At 42.5% G+C, this 22,500-nt stretch overlaps 1 protein-coding gene across 4 annotated transcripts in view; it reads left to right on the top strand.

Moving 5' to 3' along the window:
* LOC147021150 (uncharacterized) overlaps positions 1–22,500 on the top strand; it is a 163,329-nt gene that overhangs the window by 108,034 nt on the left and 32,795 nt on the right. For all 4 annotated transcript variants that reach the window (XM_085890987.1, XM_085890989.1, XM_085890988.1 and 1 more), the window contains 7 exons: positions 2,094–2,248; positions 3,649–3,768; positions 8,726–11,773; positions 13,707–13,854; positions 14,238–14,355; positions 15,775–15,934; positions 18,157–18,252. In XM_085890987.1, the coding sequence (XP_085747113.1) occupies positions 2,094–2,248; positions 3,649–3,768; positions 8,726–11,773; positions 13,707–13,854; positions 14,238–14,355; positions 15,775–15,934; positions 18,157–18,252 (3,845 nt within the window). The remainder of the gene's footprint in view (positions 1–2,093; positions 2,249–3,648; positions 3,769–8,725; positions 11,774–13,706; positions 13,855–14,237; positions 14,356–15,774; positions 15,935–18,156; positions 18,253–22,500) is intronic.

The following is a 22,500-nucleotide window of genomic DNA, read 5'->3' as shown; positions in this document are numbered from 1 at the left end:
TCTGCAGGGCTCACATGGTCCACCATCAACCCCCTTCTGGTGAAAGTACCTAAATACAGGATCACTGCTCACCTCCACTCATTTGTTCCTCTTTTTTCCCCACCTGTGGCATCAGCTTCCACACCCTCTTCAATCTCATTTTTCCCTCCAGGTCTTCAAGACAGTTGTTCACCACCATCTCAGATTGTCCCCAATGCAAAACCATGATCTTCTCTACCCTCGTTAAACACCCACTCCCCAACCGCCACTCCACCTCAATCCGTCCTTCTTCCAAATTTCCAGTTTTCCCTCCTGAGAGTTTCCTTTTTTTTCCATCTCGTCCAACCCATGCATCCTCTCCTGCATCTCATTCCTCATCACACCCATTGTTTGTCCAAGTCTGCCTCTATCTTGGCTTTCATCTCTGCTGTTGGTCCATCCCCCCTCTCTCTACTGTTCATTTTGACCTTTTGCATCCTGATCTGTTCAGTGTGCAAGTACTATCTCTTCCACGAGCCTCAACTATGCATACAAAAAAGCCTGCAGGTCGAGAGAGCCACCTATCTGTCTGTGTAGATGATGGAGCATAGAGCATGTGCTTTTATATTCATGGGAGATGCCAATGATATTCAGAGCTTGAGATTTCACACCATCCAGGAGAGACGAATGTGAAGGCAAAATGCTAAAATAACAGAGAGCTTTATTCCATCGAGCAACAGACAAAGGCCAGGTAGGCTATGAGCAGTTCAGATTTACCAAGGAAACACTTAGCGACAGATTGAGCATCCTCCATCATGCTGACTTTGGATGCCACCTCACAAATATGAGAGTCTAGAAGATGTTGAGACTGATGGTGAAGGCAAGGTGTTCAAGGGAATTAACTTCTTCCGAGGTGTTAGATGGACATTGAGAAAAGTAAAGGGTGGGGAACAAGAGATAGGTTGTTGATGGTCATCCTCCTCGCGCCGTTAGGTGCAGAAGGCTGCCAACATAGTTTCATTGGGTCAGGGTTACAATCCTGGTCTCATCGCCACTCCGACACAGGATCCTCGACTGCCTTACCGCCAGCAAGATGGAACTCATTTTGCCAACCTTTGAAGAATGACGGGCTGAGTCATCCAGACGTGTTATTTTGGCACAGATGGAGTTTGAAATCAGGACCTTAAGATCCTAGGCCAACCACCAATATCACAACAAGAGATAAAAGGTAGCTCATAAGGAAAAGTACAAGTTAGGGTGTGGTGGGGCAGAAGGAGTATTTCAGGATGGAAGGGGGAAAGAGGTATGCATGGGGACATGGAGGGGTAAAAATCTCACCACATTTCCATACATGGTATATATACATGCAGTAGCCCTTAACAGGAGAACAATATAACAAAAGCATCCCTTCTTCACCTAAGCCTGGTGTTGGCTTAGTGGTTAGGATGGTGGCTTGGGATCCCAGGGTCCTGAGTTCAAGCCCCGTTGGCTGCTGAATTAACACTAGGGGGTTGACTCAGCCTGTCATCCTTCCGAGGTTGGCGAAATGAGTGCCAGTGTACTGGTCCCGGTGTATGCCCCGGTTAGAATAGGTGTACCATATCCCTGTGTGTCGTAAGAGGCGACCAGGGTTGGCGTCAGGAAGGGCATCCGGCCATAAAACATTTCCTCAAGAAAAAGCCAAACCCCTGCACAGCAGGGAAAAATAGCTGTAAAAACGGTCATTTTTTTATTATATCCCTTCTTCACCTGAAAATGTGGGCTAATTCTTAAGAAAGACGGGACTACAACCAAACTGTTCTGTTTCTTAAAATTGTCATTTCACTTGTCATCAAGTTTGGGTCTCCCCGATTTATTGATTTGCTTTCCACCAATGGAGGGACTGAACTTACAGCTGGATCAAGACGAACTCATTCTGGATGTGACATCTTGTTAAGTTTGCTCTTTCGGCAAGCTAGGTCATCACAATATCTTAGCCTGCTATTAATGACATGGCTCGAGTCAATTGTGAACATATTGTTTGCTTGAATTGACGGGACAGCCTGTGCCAGGTGAAGGGACATTTGTGACTCCGTTAGTAACAAGATTTGATAAACATTCCAGGATTAATGCCACTTGGCAATTCATTCTCACAGAGCTGCCACTTATTGCTGCACGTGCTCTTCCTCTGGAGGAAATTGAGAAGCACTGGGAGGAGGTGGAAAGGATCCAACCACGTGACAACATGCAAGTAGCCACTCAGGTGCCACATGCTCCAACAGCGGGACTGCTGGCAATGCTGGAGGAAGAGGTTTGTGTTTTTAATGCTGTATCTCCTTTAAGGATAAAAAAAACCATGAGCACTGATGAATTCCTGATGCTAAGAGTTGCAGCTACCCAAACAAAGTACTCAAAGGTTGGACAGCATTTTTTCTCAACCAAATATCAAGAGAGGTATGCGAACCGCCACGTGAAGGAAAGTGAAGGGACATTTCGGGCATCAGCCCTTCTTCAAATCAAGATCACACTACTATGGAAGAAATCCCCTCACCGTGGTACCAGCAAGGCATTTTGCAGTATGAAACACAGTTACTGCAGGAAGAAGGTTCCACATGCCGTATGTCCAGAGCCACCTCTGTCTGGAAGAGATGGAATGAACTTCTTCCTGGGTACCACAGAGCCCTGACATGAACGCTAACAAGAACATCTGGTGACATATGGATAGAGAACTGCGGGAAAGCCAACCTCTACCTATCAATACGCAAGAGCTGCAACAAAATTTACTCCACATTTGGCAAAATCTGGATCAGGCCATCACACAGAACATCATTGCTTCGATGCCTTCACAGGTTTCAAGCACAGCATGATGGCAAAGGACATGCTTCCAGATACTAATGTATGTAGCTCGTTCTTTTCATTGTATTCATGTCACGGATTGTGAAAAATTAAGTTTGTTTACAATCAGGGATAGGATGTTCATTTTGCACGTTTACATGAATTACAAGGACCTTCGAGGCAATGGACAAATCTTCCCTCCAAGTCTTTAAGACAGCTAGTTGTTCACCACCGTCTCAGATCATCCTCAATCCAAAATATTGACCTTTTCTAACCTTGCTAACCCCCCCCCCTCATTTCTTGCAAGCCCTCCTCCTTCAAAATTTCCATCTTTTTTCCATTATATTCATCCTCATGTTGCTTCAATTGAGAGGTTTCTCCTCTTCATGATTATCAATAGCTTGGCAGTGTATCCACTCGACAGGCGATCTTGTTTCAAGCGTGCAACATGTTCTTCTGATGCATCCCTTTATTTGGGCGGTGTATAGGCAACAGACCGCTGCTTGGATTGCTCCAAAAAATGAAGTTAATCTGTGTTTTGTATCTGAAGTGAAAACTTGCATACTGCTTACGTGCCGTGTGCATCTCTAATGCATCGTGGTTATGTAGCTCGGACAATTCCAATTGCACCCGCTCTCCCCAACGTAGGAAGAAAATGGCAAGATGGGTGAAAACAAAGTTTTTCAAAACTTGATGGAATCAAACCAAACTTGTCCACGCACAACTTCAGGGTGCCCTCATTAATCCCGAGAAGTTTCAGATTCCTTGGTCAAATCCTCTTGGAGGAGTAGATGATACATACATACATACATACACTTGCTCCAATGTGCTACCTCTGCCCACCTGAGTGAAAGTGTGTCGTGATCTTCCCCACAGATAGAAGGACTGAAGTTGCAGCTCCATCAGGCTGAGCTCGAGCTGGAAAGCAGACAAAAGAAGGTGGCCAGCCTGAGCTCCAGCAGCAGCTCAACCGAACCCAAGAAAGGTGACAAAAAAGTGAGTACTTCAATCAGACCCAATCACGTGTTCCATCTGCATTGACAGGTGCAGTGAACTCGCTCTTAACTCAACAGTTACTGTCATGCTCCAAGTTTTTAAATAAAACAGTGTCTCACTCTGTACATGCACCGGACAAGTACGCGCTGAGTTTGAGAACAAGTGTTTAGTTTCATCGATGTCTAAGTGCGATTAAAAAGTGGTTAAAATCTGGGTTTTCCAACTGAATTCCTTTCGGCTGGAATGCCAATCACAGGTTGATGGTGGTCTGGTCAAAGGGCAGAAGTCGAATTGAGAATGACTGAGCTTCTGGGACCGAACCTGATGCTTGGCCTTTTGCGAAGCCTGATGTGGTTCTTCACTCTTTGTGTGGCCTCACCTGCTTGCTGCCTCCCATCCTTTCTTGACCTTGTACAGTGATTCCCATTCCTCGCAGCTTGGCATGGCCATTCCCATACCTTCCTGTCTGCCCTGGTGTTTCCCATTCTATACACCTGCCATGGCGCTTCACGTCCTTTGTGGCCTGCCCGATGCTTTCATCCCCCATGCAGCCATGGTCTGCAGGTTCCCATTCTGCACGACATAGCATGGAGCTTCCCATCCCTCATGTCCTGGCCTGATAGAACCCATTCAACACGGCATGGCAGAGTACTTCCCACCCCTTGTAGGTGTATTCTTCTTTCATCTTGCATCCTCTTGGCTCAAGTTTCTCGACCATACAATTGGGCTTGTGGCCTTACACAGGTTAAATACACTCTTGCCTTCACTACCCTCGCAACATACGTACTTGTTTGTTCGGATACCTTCTAACTCTTTTATCCATGTCCTTACAACCATATTTTCTCCCCCACTGACATCCAACATGTCTACTGAATGACAAAATTTCTTCATCCTTTCAGTTTCCACTCCAAATTCCATACCCTCCTGCATGGTGTGATAAACCTGTTTAGTTCCTTTTCGACATTCCTAACATTTAAATCGACCAACTGCCTAATTCAATCTGTTGGACACATTTCCAGCTTTAGTATTTCAGGATTTTTATTTCTCACTGCAGAATAATGGGGCTAATATTGAAGGTACCAGCTCGTCTGAGGTTAGACAACTGGTCCTCATGAGTCAGAGTGTGTCATCAGTTTGAACCTGAACATATTCATGTGATGTATGCAATGTCGACACATTACAACAACCGAAATACACGGTGTACACGGTCACTTCCAGGTGGAGGCCTGATCCACGAATGGTCCTTTCATGTCATCCAATCAGAGTCGATTTGAATCGACTTGAATCGACCTTCTTGATAGAACTAATACATTCGTACATAGTGGTGCAAGTATTTTACAAATGTTCCCAAAATGGACACCTTGCCAACAGTCCTGTTATTTCCATCCCACATTACCGATTGATTTCCCAAAAAAATTCCTGATGTTATTGATGTATGTAGCGTGTTGTGCCTGTTAGAACACATGATAAACTGGGTAAGAAATGCTCAACAAAAGATCATCATCGTCATTGTTTTTGTTGTTTCCCTCGCCACAGGAGGGGGTATTCCATTTGGCTCCGTCTGTCTGTCTGTCCACACATAATGTGCTAACGTAGACCACAAGCGCCACCTAGTGGCAGCAAGTATTAAATGTTCTCTTTTTCAACCAAGTACCTCCACAAACAACGTACAATTAGAATGTGAGTACGTCTATAAAGTATGTACAATTAGAATGTGAGTACGTCTATAAAGTATGTAGAATTATAATATGAGTACGTCTATAAAGTATGTATAATTATAATGTGAGTACATCTATAAAGTATGTATAATTATAATGTGAGTATGTCTATAAAGTATGTACAACTAGAATGTGAGTATGTCTATAAAGTATGTACAACTAGAATGTGAGTACGTCTATAAAGTATGTATAATTATAATGTGAGTATCATGAGAATGTGAGTATGTCTATAAAGTATGTACATTTAGAATGTGAGTACGTCTATAAGGTATGTATAATTATAATGTGAGTACGTCTATAAAGTATGTATAATTATCATGTGATTACGTCTATAAAGTATGTATAATTATAATGTGAGTACGTCAAAAGTATGTATAATTATAATGTGAGTACATCTATAAAGTATGTATAATAATAATGTGAGTACGTCTATAAAGTATGTATAATTATAATGTGAGTACGTCTATAAAGTATGTAGAATTATAATATGAGTACGTCTATAAAGTATGTATAATTATAATGTGAGTACGTCTATAAAGTATGTCTAATTATAATGTGAGTACATCTATAAAGTATGTGTAATTATAATGTGAGTACGTCTATAAAGTATGTCTAATTATAATGTGAGTACATCTATAAAGTATGTGTAATTATAATGTGAGTACGTCTATAAAGTATGTATAATTATAATGTGAGTATGTCTTTAAAGTATGTACAACTAGAATGTGAGTATGTCTATAAAGTATGTACAACTAGAATGTGAGTACGTCTATGAAGTATGTATAATTATAATGTGAGTATGTCTATAAAGTATGTATAATCATTAATGTGAGTACGTCCATAAAGTATGTATCATTAGAATGTGAGTACATCTATAAAGTATGTACATTTAGAATGTGAGTACATCTATAAAGTATGTATAATTATAATGTGAGTACGTCTATAAAGTATGTATCATGAGAATGTGAGTATGTCTATAAAGTATGTACATTTAGAATGTGAGTACGTCTATAAGGTATGTATAATTATAATGTGAGTACGTCTATAAAGTATGTATAATTATCATGTGATTACGTCTATAAAGTATGTATAATTATAATGTGAGTACGTCTATAAAATATGTATAATTAGAATGTGAGTACGTCTATAAAGTATGTACAATTAGAATGTGAGTACATCTATAAAGTATGTATAATTAGAATGTGAGTACGTCTATAAAGTATGTACAATTAGAATGTGAGTACGTCTATAAAGTATGTATAATTGAATGTGAGTACGTCTATAAGGTATGTATAATTCGAATGTGAGTACGTCTACAAAGTATGTATAATTATAATGTGATTACGTCTATAAAGTATGTATAATTATAATGTGAGTACGTCTATAAAGTATGTATAATTAGAATGTGAGTACGTCTATAAAGTATGTATAATCATTAATGTGAGTACGTCCATAAAGTATGTATCATTAGAATGTGAGTACATCTATAAAGTATGTACATTTAGAATGTGAGTACGTCTATAAAGTATGTATAATTATAATGTGAGTACGTCTATAAAGTATGTATCATGAGAATGTGAGTATGTCTATAAAGTATGTACATTTAGAATGTGAGTACGTCTATAAGGTATGTATAATTATAATGTGAGTACGTCTATAAAGTATGTATAATTATCATGTGATTACGTCTATAAAGTATGTATAATTATAATGTGAGTACGTCTATAAAATATGTATAATTAGAATGTGAGTACGTCTATAAAGTATGTACAATTAGAATGTGAGTGCATCTATAAAGTATGTATAATTAGAATGTGAGTACGTCTATAAAGTATGTACAATTAGAATGTGAGTACGTCTATAAAGTATGTATAATTGAATGTGAGTACGTCTATAAGGTATGTATAATTGAATGTGAGTACGTCTATAAGGTATGTATAATTCGAATGTGAGTACGTCTACAAAGTATGTATAATTATAATGTGATTACGTCTATAAAGTATGTATAATTATAATGTGAGTACGTCTATAAGATATGTACAGTTGGAATGTGAGTATGTCTATAAAGTTTGTACAATGAGAATGTGAGTACATCTATAAAATATGTACAATTAGAATGTGAGTACGTCGATAAAGTATGTATCATTAGAATGTGAGTACGTCTATAAAGCATGTACAATTAGAATGTGAGTACATCGATAAAATATGTACAATTAGAATGTGAGTACGTCGATAAAGTATGTATCATTAGAATGTGAGTACGTCTATAAAGCATGTACAATTAGAATGTGAGTACGTCTATAAAGTATGCATAATTAGAATGTGAGTACGTCTATAAAGTATGTACAATTAGAATGTGAGTATGTCTTCAAAGTATGTATGGTACAATTAGAATGTGAGTTAGTCTATAAAATACATACAATAAAAACCACACAAAACAAGTCATGGTGAGGATCTGCAAGAGAATCTTTGATTGCTCGTTCTAGTTGCTGTTGTTGTTGGTGGTGTTGTGGTTGTTGTCTTCGTCGTCTTACTTTTACCTCCTAACTAGGAAACTTGGTTCGTATTCGTCTGTATTGGGGAGCATTGTTAGTATATCACTGTAGTTTTCAGCTTGGGTTTGTATCCAAATTCCCTGATTGAAAACTGTGATTGACTCCATTTCGTAGGAATGTTCCTCAAAATAAGCAGAACACATCACTGTTTCGGATTAGGTCATTTACCCATTCTCTTTTGTCTGCTATATGAACAGTGTTCAAATCTTGATGAATTTCTCTTCTTGTGGCAATTCATGGGTGTTACTAAACCCTCCAAGCGTACTGTTTTGACATGTTATTTAACTCATTCAAGTCGGGGAAAAAAATCAGGAATATAAATTGCATTGCATATTGCTTTGGCAAATGCTGCTGGCAATGGAAGGAGAATGTCAACCTATGATGTCACTGGTAAAAGGCCACGATAAGAAACGCACAAGCTCTGCAGACGTTTTGATTGAAAATTTTATTACCTTCTGATTTCAGTCTGGTATCCTCTGTTGAGTACTTACATATGACTTAAATTGTTGTAAAAGTGAAGGTTTGAGGAATATTTCAGATGAGAGACACTTGGTATTCCCTTTAAGATATTACGGCAAACGCTGTATCTGAGAATAAGTAAAGGATGATGACACATTTTTATTCTTTTGTTATTGTGATTGTTTGATTATTAATTAAGTTCATGTCTCTGCTGTTATCATCCAGATAGAACCACAGAGAGTGAAGAACGAGCTCCATTTAGAGATCCAGGTCCAGCGACGACAGATAGAGCAAGGGTTCCTCGTGACCCGAGCCTTGCGCCGTGGATACAGTGCAGCCTGTGAGGTCGCGCATCGGCAAGAGCGAGTACTGGCTGATCTGGAGGATCAACTCAGGTTGACACAAGCCTTACAAAGTGAAGCAGAGCGAGGACGAACTGCAGCAGAAACTGCCTTGAGTGTCATGCAAGCGTGGGCCCGAGAGACTGAGGAAGAGCTGAAGCATTATCGTGATCGTGGAGAAGTAAAGGCCTTCAAGGAGATAGCAGCGATGAAACCAAGAGAAGAAAATGTTGAGACTGTAGCTGACAAGCTCAGTCACTCTTTCAGTTTTCAAGAAGAGCAAGAGGGAATAGAGCCTCGTACAGATAAAAAAGTGGAAAAAATGAGTTTCGATAGAAACACATTTTCATCAAAACGGACACCACTTCCAGATGGAGATGAACAAGCAATGCGAAGAGTCAAACCAGAGACGGTCGGAGGAATGGATGCAGTATTTTCAAAACTCCTCAATGATCTTGAAATTTTGCTGGATAAAATACAGGAGGAAGAGCAGAAGACTCGAGTTGAAGAAGGGACCAAGCAGCATTCAATAATCTCAAGCACACTCACGAACCAGGCAATGGAAACGAGTCCTGCAGAAACAGCAGTACGTGAAGGTGATGAAAAAACTCACTTAGAGGATACTGAAAGGAGCCAACAGGACTTGGAGTCGATACTTCAGCAGTACTCAGGGTTGATAGGTCATCTTGCAAAAAGAATGAAATGTCCTCCAAACCACCTGTCCGATAAAAACGATACGGAAATTATAAATAGTGGTGTTATTTGCGATTTGAAAGAAAATCAAGATGTGAAGCTCTTGGAAGGAGCTTCTGGAGCAGAGACGATGGTTCTGCAGAAAGACGACAACTTCGGTTCAGCTGGATTGCCATTAAATGACAAACACCTAATTAAGGAGATTTCAACACTGAAACATGATGGATGTGCAGAACTTCAGCAAATACAAGAAATTTTTGTGCAGATAAAGCGAGACTTTGAGGAGCTGAGAACGAGGTTTGTGAAGATAAACACAAAGAACACAGATCTAAGCAGTAAGTACAGAGCACTTCAAAACGATTATCAGATGTTAGTGGAAGAGTGTCAACATGAAGCAACAGAGCTCACTGAAGAAATTACTCTGACGGGACTTTCATTGGTCGGGCAAGACATGAGTGCAGGTGCACAGAATCTCGGACAATTTCGTGGTGATAAAACTGGTTGTCTGTCCTTCAGAGAGCTGCTAGAGAACCTTACAGAATTTGTGATGAAACTAAAGAAATTAGAAAGTGGTTTTCAGAACCAAAAAACTAAAGGAACACTCTCTTCTTCTGTTCGGCAATGGCCCAGTGCTGAAGGCGATTTAAATGTTATGAATGAGAACAAAAGTTCCACATCACAGCCCGAAAGTCATTCATCTACAGACCTTGCTGATCAAACATCGTGCGATGAGAGTGGACAAATCCCGGCAACTCTTGATGACATTGAAAGCAAATTAATGATTCTGGAAGGACGATTTTCCGAAGTAAATAAATTGCTCGCAACGTCTTGCTTTCACTATCCACACACTGAGCTGCAGAATCAAAACAACTTCCCAGTTTATACCACGGTTCTGCCGTCATCACCGTCGCCGTTATCTTCATCCTCAATGCCAACATTATCACAATCGTCATCTGTCAGCACGGTTTCTTTGAAAGAACATCCTCAAAAGCAAACGTTTATTGGGACGTTAGAGGCTGAGCTGGCGACTTTGTCGGAAGAGGAGCAGGTAAATGTTCTGTTGGAGAGGCTTGCGAATGAGTCGGCGCTCATGTCCCGTGCAGCTGCGCAAAAGCCTGATGTGCAAGAGGGCATTGATTATCACCGAAAGCAAGTCAACCTGCTGCTGTCAGCGTGGCCACCGCAAGGTGCTTGGAATTCTGACGACGACGAGAGTAATATAATCAATAAATGTTCTCGAGGAGACATAAGCGATCTTCATTCTGATGAGATCAATGAGGGCTCGGTAACAAAGCCACTGGAAACTCAGCTTCTCAATACCGTTGTGCTTAGCGGCATTTTAGCTCTCGTTTTCAAAAATATGCAAACTTCATCGAGGCAGAAAATCATGGAGTTAGAACAAGAGCTCTGCAGGACGTTTCACTGTGAGCAGGCACAGGAAAAACTATTAATAAATATCAGAGAAGCATCTTCTCTCCATGAAGTAAGAGAACAATTGAAAATTTTAGAAAGTCTCTCACTTGATTGGAAAAACAAAGAGAATATAGAGAGGCTGCAAAATGAAATTATAAATCAGTGGAAGCACGATTCCAGTGTCGTTGAGGACTATCAACGACTGTGCAGGTGCTTAAAGGAGCTCCAGATGGTGATTGGCCGAGAAGAACAAGAACCCGGTGGTGCAATCCCGAGCAATATTGCAAACTCCTCGAATAATACACCAGAAGCAGGACATGCTGGAGATGCTCGGATTGAAATGCTGCACAAAGAATTAGAACAGGCAGGACAACGATTATACCAGCGGATTGAAGAGAGTGAAAAACTCATGGAACAGCTCACAGGTGCCTTGGATGTTGTAACGGCGGGGCATGCAAAATGCTTGGAAGATACCGAGGCAGTTGGGCGAGAAGCAGAAGAAAGGCTTCAAGCAATGCAGAACAACTTCTCCCATGAAAAAGAGCATCTTTCTGATACACACAAAGAGGAGGTGAACAGGCTTCTGAGCCTTTTGGCAGCGAAAGGTGAGGAACCGCATCAAGCATCTGCTCAACCGGGGGGACCTGCTGCATTGGAGTCGGGCGGCACGAATGTTGAGCCGACAGACTTTACAGCATTGTGCGAGCGGAACACTCTTCTGGAGAAACGCATCGAGACACTGCGCTCTGAGCTCGATTGTCGGCCGCCCAGCGAATATGTTACGTCTCTTCGTTCCAAGCATCAGAAGGAGCTCAACAGCCTCAAGGTTACTGAACTACAATATTCATTCCATAGCATATACTCAATGATGGATAACTTTCCTGCACGGTAAAGCTGATCGGTTGTATTGCACTATCTGTTTACCCACCCCATGGGTGGGTATAGGATGAAAATTTGAAGTGGAGTACAATCTTTGCTGAAGTTAAGAAACTGACAATTTATACAACAGTAATTTCGGGTCTAAAGTGGTTTGACATGTGTATGTGGCAAGAGCGCCTTCACAGCAATAACTATGTTCTACTACGCACTTAATAGACATGCTCACGTTCTAATCGTATGCACGGATACCAATACAATCGATATATCCTCCCAAAGGATCCCTAAGCCTGGTGTTGGCTTAACTGTTTAGGGGCTGGCTTAATATCGAAGGGGGTTGAGTTTGAGCCACGTCGTGCAGATACATAACACCAGGAGGGTTGACACAGGTTGTCATCCTTCCGTGGTTTGGAAAAATGAGTCCCAGATTACTGCAAACGGGGGGCACTGCATCAGCAGCAAAGCGGTGCTCCCAGCAATGATGCAACCAGCACACACAGGCTGCATAACAAATGATAATGAATAGATCCCTGTGGTTTACGAGACCTCACTCAATTATTGTTCTTTCAGTGTAGACCGGCACTGCGTCAGTGTGGACTGGCACCCTAATGTGGACCGGCACTGCATCAGTGTGGACTGGCACCCTAATGTGGACCGGCACTGCATCAGTGTGGACTGGCACCCTAATGTGGACCGGCACTGCATCAGTATGGAATGGCACCCTAATGTGGACCGGCACTGCATCAGTATGGAATGGCACCCTAATGTGGACCGGAACTGCATCAGTGTGGACCGGCACCCTAATGTGGACCGGCACCGCATCACTGAGGACTGGCACCACATCAGTGTGGAATGGCACCCTAATGTGGACCGGCACTGCATCAGTGTGGACTGGCACTGCATCATTGTGGACCGGCACTGCATCAGTGTGGACTGGCACCCTAATGTGGACCGGCACCACATCAGTGAGGACTGGCACCACATCAGTGTGGACTGGCACCCTAATGTGGACCAGCACTGCATCATTGTGGACCGGCACGCTAATGTGGACTGGCACCGCATCATTGTGGACCGGCACCGCATCATTGTGGACCGGCACCGTAATGTGGACCGGCACCGCATCAGTGTGCACCGGCACCCTAATGTGCACCGACACTACATCAGTGTGCACCGACACTGCATCAGTGTGCACCAACACGGCATCAGTGTGGACCGGCACAGCATCAGTGTAGACCGGCACCTCATCAGTGTGCGCCACCACCTCATCAGTGTGCACCGACACCGCATCATTGTGCACCGACACGGCATCAGTGTGCACCGACACGGCATCAGTGTGCACCGGCACCGCATCAGTGTGCACCGGCACCCTAATGTGCACCAGCACTGCATTGGTGTGCACCAGCACCCTAATGTGCACCAGCACTGCATTGGTATGCACCGGCACCCTAATGTGGACCCACACTGCATTGGTGTGCACCAGCATTGCATCAGTTTGTACCAGCAATGCACCCACAACACGCGGCTGTGACTCAGTAATGATACAACCAGCAGGAAGATCAATTCATAATTGATTCTCAGTCAATGTGCATTTGCTCATGACAACTCCAATTTACCAATTTGCATTTGTCATTAACATGTGAATGTTTTTTCAGGAGGGATGTAAAGGGAGATATGGCATAACAATCAGATCTTGTGATTCTCAGCTTTTTAGGTTGGATTTTAGTTTCCCATTAACATGGTTGAATTGGAAGAAACAGCCTCTATCCTTCTTGGTTGTAGATACATTGGAAATATACCTTGTTGTTTGTAAACATGTAGGACAAATAGCCCTTGATAGGCATTAACATCAGTGGTGAGGGGTGTTTCGGCATGATATGTTGCAGGCGACTTGTGAGCGTGGTTTGGTGGCCATGGATGAGGCGCATGTGCGGTTGGTGAAAGAGCTGCAGCGGGGACATCGGCGAGAGTTGACTCGGCTGCAACACCAGCAGGAGCATTTGCTTGCTGAAGAAACTGCTGCCACGGTGGCCGGTATACTTGTTAAGGTCTACCCAGCAACTCATGGTTCTCACTGATATTTGACAATGTGTAATCCTATTCAAAAAATTTCATGTTTCCATAAATATCTGCTCCAGCAACCACTTGTATCAACAATGATCTGAGGCTCAAGGTTGAGGTTGTACTTAAATTACACGAAGGACATTCGGACATCATCATTGAACTTTTGCCTGGACTATAAAGGCATTCATCGACAACATACAATCGATATAGTAAATTTGAACGTGAGATCCCAACATCGTGAGTTGTGCTCAGACGAGGAAACCCGAAATAGCTATACCCAAACCACTTCCCAGAACTCTTCGCAAATTCGAGTGACATGAACCGGGTGTGCATGTGCGCGGGTGTGCATGCAGCTATTGAGGCAGTGAAGAATGCACATCGGGAAGAATTGCTCAAAGAGCTGGAGAAGACGAGACGAATGGAGACCATGAACCAGACGCAGGACCTGCAAGCACTGAAGGATCAGAATGTGTAGGTTTTCATCGCAGGCACCATGAACTGTCTCTGCTTCTGTCATGTGAATGACACTGATGCGGTGCCATTCTGTCTGTCTGAAAGTTTTGTACACAGTAATGACACTTGTTTATTTTCTAATGTGCACCAGCACTTGTTGTTAAACTTGTTGTTTATTTTCAGAAGGGCATTTTAACGATTAGATAACAACACAGTCAGGAATTTTATAACTACCTCAGGTGCACATAAACTACCTCTCGGGGAAGCATTGAATAACAGGGCAGGTCTTTTGCTGTTTTGTTTTAATAGTGTTTGAGGGGATATGAACTGCCTTTTCATACATAACGTTTTAAGGTCCTCGAGGCATTTACGCAAAATATACAAAGTGTGGATCGGCATCCCGAATAGACCTCACCAGGCGGATTACACCCTTCCTTGAGGTTATTAATGAGCTAGCTTGGTTTTTTACTGATAAGCTAATAAGCAAATGATATTTCTCCTCCTCTCGGTCGGCTTCCAGAAGGTTGGGATACGTATCTTCAATCATTGTCGTCGTCGTCGTCGTCATCATCATCATCATCATCATCATCATCATCATCATCACGTACCATGCCCTGTGAAGAGCGTTGCTCCTGCCAAAGCAGTTACGAGGCTGCAATCCTGCTCTGGTCACGATTCCGATTCAAGAAGTTCGGGCGGGAATTTGGAATTTGTTCAGGATGCCAACGATAGCTCTCCTACTCTTCATGGAGGACACCGTGGGATCTTTAACATCGACCAACGAATGCCGGCAGACAGAACACCCGTTTAACGTCCATCCGAGGGACGTCACACACATTGCTGAATCACCCTGCCCGTCAAACACTGGGATGACAGTTTATAGCTGGGTCAGGATTCAAGCCCAGACTAGACAGATTAGAGGCGAGTATACCTACCTCTTGGCCACCCTGCCAGCTCCGAACCTTTATAACCATTGCCATTAGTTTCATTTGACTTGATAACCTCTCATGCTAGTCCAATGTTCGTACCAATTCATAATCCTGCAAGGTAATTGTTAAAATGTTAGCGTCATCGACATCTATGTGGACATTAAATTGGAGTAGACATGAGTGAGAAAAAAAAAGTTATTGAGACTGTAATATGGATATAAGACATCATTGACATTCTCTCGCAAACTGCCAAACCCACAAGAAAATTAGTTCCTCCTTGAGTAATGATAGCAAGCTGGGTGTTTGGTCGAGTGGTTACAAAATGATTTCTTACTCCATTGAGTGGTCTGAATTTGATTCCAACAGCTGCTCACTCTCACCAACCTGCACTTGGCAATAAATTGTGTTGAGTTGATGTACAGGAGTTGAAGGATGTGTTCGTCTAGTGGTGGACTGAAATATGATTGTTTAAGGTTTCCTGTTTTAGTAACGGTGAACGTTTGTACAGGCAAGAGATGAATGCCTTACGGCAAGAGATTGAGACCTTGTCTGAGCAATACTCCCAGAAGTGCCTGGAGAGCAGTGAGTTGAAGCAGGTCCTGTACGATGCTCAACAAAGTTTGCTTCGTCTGCAACAAGAAAACCACAATCTTGCCCATCGCTACCAAGTAGGTGATCAGAATTAGATTGAGATCAGTAAAGGTGCCATTTATTTATTAACCTCCGCCATCTTCGAAGATGGATGGAGGTTACTGTTTTCATCCCGTTCTGTTTGTTTGTTTGTTTGTTTGTTTGTTTGTGAACAGTATTACGGAAAAACTCCTCGACGGATTTCGACGAAACTTGGTGGGGGGGGTGGTTAGGTATGATCCAAGGATCATGCCATTAAATTTTGGACTTGGTCCCCCCCCCCCAAAAAAATTGTTAGAGAATTTTTTTTTTCATTTTTACATGTTTTAAGTGATTTCCAACCCCCCCCCCCCACCAAAAAAATTGTGAGAAAAATTTTTTTTTTGCGTTTCTACATCTTTTAAGTGATTTCCAACCTCCCCCAAAAATTTGTTACCCCCCCAAAAAAGGAAAATGGTATTTTCTTTTTTTGCATTTCTACATGTTTTAAGTGATTTCCAACCCCCCCCCAAAAAAAATTGTTACCCCCCCCCAAAAATTTAGAGAAAAAATTTTTTTTTTTTTTGCATTTCTACGTTTTAAGTGATTTCCAACCCCACCCCCAAAAATATTGTTAGAGAAAAAAAATTGTTTTTTGCATTTCTACATGTTTTAAGTGATTTCCAAACCCCCCCCCAAAAAAATTTATAGAAAAAATTTTTTTTTGCATTTCTACATGTTTTAAGTGATTTCCAACCCCCCCCCCCCCAAAAAAAAATTGTTGGAGAAAAAAAAAATTTGCAACTTTTTTTTCAACAATTTCGATTTCTTTTTTTTGCATTTCTACATGTTTTAAGTGATTTCCAACCCCCCCCACCCCAAAAAAGTTGGAGAAAAGAACTATAACTGTCAGCACTGTTGACATCATATTTAATGAATAAGATATAAGGTTCACTTGAGTGACCCAGCAGTATTGGCGGCTGAGGTTTTGCACTCTCCCGAGTGCTCCCCCTCGAGTTTGTTTGTTTGTTTGTGAACAGTATTATGGAAAAACTCCTCGACGGATTTCGACGAAACTTGGTGGGGGGAGGTGGGGGGGTTAGGTATGGTCCAAGGATCATGCCATTAAATTTTGGACTTGGTCCCCCCCTCCCAAAAAAGAAAATTGTTCGAGAAAATGTTTTTTTTTTTTTTTTGCATTTCTACGTTTTAAGTGATTTCCAACCCCCCCCCCCCAAATATTGTTACCCCCCCCAAAAATAGAGAATTTTTTTGCATTTATACATGTTTTAAGTGATTTCCACCCCCCCCCCAAAAAAATTGTTACCCCCCCCCCAAAATAGAGAAAAAATTTTTCTTGCATTTCTGCATGTTTTAAGTGATTTCCAACCCCCCCCAAAAAGAATTTTTTTTTGCATTTCTACATGTTTTAAGTGATTTCCAACCCCCAAAAAATTGTTCCCCCCCCCCCAAAAAAAAATTGTTAGAGAAATTTTTTTTTTTTTTGCATTTCTACATGTTTTAAGTGATTTCCAACCCCAAAAAAATTGTTACCCCCCCCCAAAAAGAATTTTTTTGCATTTCTACATGTTTTAAGTGATTTCCAACCCCCCCCAAAAAAATTGTTAGAGAAAAAAAATTTTTTTGCATTTCTACATGTTTTAAGTGATTTCCAACCCCCCCCCAAAAAAATATTGTTTGAGAAAAAAAAAAATTTGCAACTTTTTTTTCAACAAAATTTCGATTTCTTTTTTTGCATTTCTACATGTTTTAAGTGATTTCCAAAACCCCCCCCCCCCCCCCAAAAAAAAAAAATGTTGGAGATAAGAACTATAACTGTCAGCACTGTTAACATCATATTTAATGAATAAGATATCAGGTTCACTTGAGTGACCCAGCAGTATTTGCGGCGGAGGCTTTGCACTCTCCGAGTGCTCCCCCTCTAGTTGCATATGCATCGGGAAGAAGGTCTGGATGTGCTAAGTTGAGAAAAGTAAGAGAAGGGAGGATGATAGGAAAAATAAAGTAGGGTAGAAGAATGTTGAAGACAGAATGGAAAGAAGCTTGGGAGGAGATTAGAGTAAGTGGAGCGAAGCCAAGTACCATGTATGGAACCATAAGGTAGGGGTCAGATGGAGGGGTCATTATTCCACCATGTTTGCATGTATAATACATTGATGGGCCCTTTGGTGCAAAGGTAAAGTAATTTGAACAAAGGACTTTGGAGATGATGATATACAAAGGAATTGGGAAAATGTATATGAGGCTTTGTTGGTCACAGGGTCTAAGCAACCGTGTAGCCGCCCATGAACTGATGAGGGTAGAAGCACCTGAGAAGAACGAGAGTCCATCGCTGGGAAACATGTATGAACTACGGGTGAGAGCTCCAGAACACACTGATCAAACACTGTGAATGGTGTTGTGTTTGTTAACCTATATGGTAAGTCAACGCAGAGGGCGCTGTCCTTTAGTGATGTAAGAACCATTTTAGGGGAAGGTTGCATTGTCATTTGCGTTGCATCATCACCATAACAGCTCTCGTCACTTTATTAAACATTAGTCATATTGAAATTCTTTTGTAGATATATATATATATATATATATATATATATATATATATATATATATATATATATATATATATATATATATATATATATATATATATATATATATATATATATATATATATATATATATATATATATATATATATATATATATATATATATATATATATATATATATATATATATATTGGCAAGAGTTGCGTGCAAACATGAGCAAGATAGTCTGAATGGCCACTACCTACATCTTTGTTGGAATCTTAAGAATTCAGTGCAAGTAAAGAGCCAGAAGTAATGCATTGTCATACTACGTTTATCAAACTGTATATAATATATACATATATATATATATATATATATATATATATATATATATAAAGTTGAAAGTGTGTCTGTCTGTGTGTCTGTTTGTCTGTGACCTATGCACGCGAAAAGTACTGGACTAATCCTCAACAAACTTCACATGCTGACAGAACATGAACCCGGGAGTGTCCCGATGCAAAAGAATTGTACTTCCGACTTCCGGTTTCCGAATTATGACGTCATCACCTGATTTCGTAACGTTAATTTTTCAAGTTCAGCCGATTGACATGGGGCCAACGCCATTTGCAATAGAATGAAAATATAATGCTACAGTCAATTGAAGACAATGACTTCTGACTTCCCGGTTTCCGAATTATGACGTCATCACCTGATTGTGTAACGTTAATTTTTCAAGTTCAGCCGATTGACATGGGACCAACGGAATTTGCTACATAATGAGAATTAATTAAGTCGCAAATGATGACATGAAACCAGCCTCACATTGTTGAGGCATTATGGTTTTTTATTTGATGCGGCAATTAATCTTAACATTTTTGAACTCGAGTCTTCTGCATATAAAACATGGCGGGGAAAATATAATATTATAGTGGTGATGAAAAAAAATAATAATGGTGGCAGCCTCTACAATTTTACAATTAACTGTGACATATACTCCTTCAGACCCGCTGTCATCCACGGGATTCCTGTGCGGATTACGGGTATCCCTGGTAATATTGTTGTGGTTGACCAAATTCGCAAACCACCATTCAGGTCCCTTAGGTGAGATATCTCGGTAAGTATATGTGTAGTTAGGCCCAAACCCGTTGTCTAGAGGGAATAAATGTCATTCATGAAGGCTGCGACTCTTCAGGATAGCCGTTTTTCTTTTACTATCTTTATTTTGGACCAACCGCCATTATTACCACCACCAACCACGTCTCAACAGCCATCACAACAACAACCACCAACCACAACGCCGCTTCACCACAACCGCCACGACCTTTACCGTCACAACTCGCCACCATCGCATCACCGTCATCTCGCGCCACTCGTGGGCACCGATGCTGGACTCGTGTAGAGCGCGCACCGAGCAGCGTGTTCAAAAGCATCGCGGACTTTCCGCAGAAAAACGGATCAAAAACGACTCACGCCCACTTTTGTTCCGTCCAATCGGTGAGCGAGGGGCGATTTGGCCCCGCCTCCAGGGCGTTGGAGGGCGGTCGCTATATGCAAATTCATGGATCAAAAAGCATTCACACCCACTTTTCCTCGGGCCAATGGGGAGCCAGCAAGAGAGGTGAAAGGTCGGAGGCAGAGGGTCAAAGATGAAGGAGCGAGGCCACGGGGGATATAAGGGGCCGCGTTCGTCAGTCGAGTTCAGTTCAGTTCGCAGGAGGAAGAAGTTCGGAGTTGGAAGCGGAGGAAGAGTTCAGTGCAGTTGGGAGTTCGCGGAGTCGGAGTGAAGAGGACGGAGCTGTGGAGAGGCGGCGGCGGCGAAGGCGGATGAGGGGGTGCTCGCGTCGGATTCGAGGAACTGCGGAGGAAAAGGCCGGCGGCGCGACCGAGGTCGTGGTGGAGACGCTCGTCGCGGGACCCGCGATTTTGTGAAATCCTCCTTTCCCCGAGCATCAGCAACCCCCTCCTGTTTCCCCCCCGCGCTGAGATAGTGCGACAAAAGGGGGCCCCCTTCCCACCCCCTACCAGACACCGTCCGCGAGGCCCGCGGAGTTGAGGCACCACCGCCGCTCCGCGTCTCATCATCAGACGGGTAGGCCCGACACGGTCTCGGCCCCAGGCCCGCCTACCCCCTCATCCTGGAGGGTGGTTCTCTTTTCTTTTGCTTTGGGAATATGTGTTGTCGGCGCCGTCTGTGAAGTAAAATTGTATAAGTGTTGCCGTGTGCTCGCGTAGTCGGTATTAGATCTGCATTGTCGCATTTGCTTTTTGTCTTCTTCTTTTCTATGTGCTTTTGGTGGAATTGTATATGTGTGCTTCCCGTGTGCCGCGAAATAAATGTGCTGATTATTGAACTGTTTTCCCGCTTCGCTTCGTCATTTCTTTCATTGAATCCTCATCTTGCTTCACGTAAAGGGTTGGTAGTGGGCTGAATACGCCCGATAATTAATCGAACCGTCGAGGCCGACGATAACGCCGCTCGGTTATCCCGATAGTACGGAACGGGTCGCTTAAGTGGCCCGTGTCCGAAGTCGACCTGCGGCGAGGTGCGATCGCCCGGTCTACCCTCCGTGTGGGTACTTAGGTAGGTCGAATTTGGCGAGCAACCCTATCCCACGCGGGGGCCGATTGGCTCGATCGCGGTGAGACCGAAAGGTCCACCCGTGACTGGTTCCCGGCGTTAGTCCGAGAGGGTCACGACTGGATTGTCCGTCCGGTGGGCGACGTGCCGCGATTCGAGTTACGTGGCCGTCCGCACGCCGGCGGGCGCGAATCCGCGACAATATATACGTTTATCAAACTTTATATATGCACTCAAACTGTATATAAAATCAGAGAAGTGTCTGTGTGTTTGTTTGTTTGACTTGTATGCACTCCTGAACCGCTGGATGGATCGAGTTGAAATCTGGTGGTTGTACTCGTGCTTTACGTTGGGAGGCTTTAGGTCCAACCACAGAAGGGTTGTTTTCATAGTACAAGCATCATGGTTCATGGAAGAGCAGAACAAGAGGACAGAGGATCAACAGATATAAAGTGGCGCAAAGGGAAACGTAAGATTGACAACACTTGGATTCACCACAGCAGATAATTAGAGAAGTTTCAGCTGACAAGGGAGAACAGGATCCTCATCAGAGGTAGAAATAAGAAAGAAAACAAGGGAACACGAGGCAACAGATTGAAGGCCTGTTTCAAAGAACATGAGATGACAGACTTGGGAAAAATGGTTCGATATGTGAGAGAAGAGGTGAGCATGAGAATGGAGCAACAAAAGAATGGAGATGAGCATTACACTGAGCCTTGGGAAGGATAACAAGGTTCGGGATTCTGGTGGAATGCATACTTCTTGGGTGTTCTATCTGCAATCATTTGTTAGTGGACGTGGAACATCCCACAGTGTCCTTTGGAAGATGACCTCTCGCCACCCTCTTGAAGAAATTACAAATTCCTGCCTGGTCTGCACGTAGTAAGTGGTCTGGTCTTCTTGCACATTCCTTGACAACGGGTTACACTGCTTGCAATCTTAGAGTGTGGTTGCTGTCTTATGAGTGTTAAGGGAAAGACATAAGGGGGAGAGAGACAAGTGTGTTGATATATATATATATATATATATATATATATATATATATATATATATATATATATATATATATATATATATATATATATATATATATATATATATATATTTCTTCTTCTTCTTTCGGCTGCTCCCGTTAGGGGTCGCCACAGTGGATCAACTGTCTCCATTTCGCTCTATCCTCCACATCTTCCATTGACACTCCAACCACCCGCATGTCCGCCCTCACCGCATCCATGAACCTCTTCTTTGGCCTTCCTCTTCTCCTCCTGCCTGGTGGCTCCATCTTCAGCATCCTTCTCCCGATATACTCCGCTTCCCTCCTGTGCACATGTCCAAACCATCTCAATCTCGCCTCTCTCACTTTGTCTCCAAACCGTCCTACCTGCGCAGTCCCTCTAATATACTCATTCCTTATCCTGTCCATCCGCGTCACTCCCAACGAGAATTGCAGCATCTTTAACTCTGCCACCTCCAGCTCCGCTTCCTGTCTTTTTGTTAG

Source organism: Eptatretus burgeri, chromosome 8 (genome assembly GCF_056783735.1).
Source record: "Eptatretus burgeri isolate ZD-2024b chromosome 8, Ebu_testis_v1, whole genome shotgun sequence".
NCBI classification, from domain to species: Eukaryota; Metazoa; Chordata; class Myxini; order Myxiniformes; family Myxinidae; genus Eptatretus; species Eptatretus burgeri.
The sequence above is the reverse complement of the archived record's forward strand: the minus strand, read 5'-3'. Positions and strand labels throughout refer to the sequence as shown.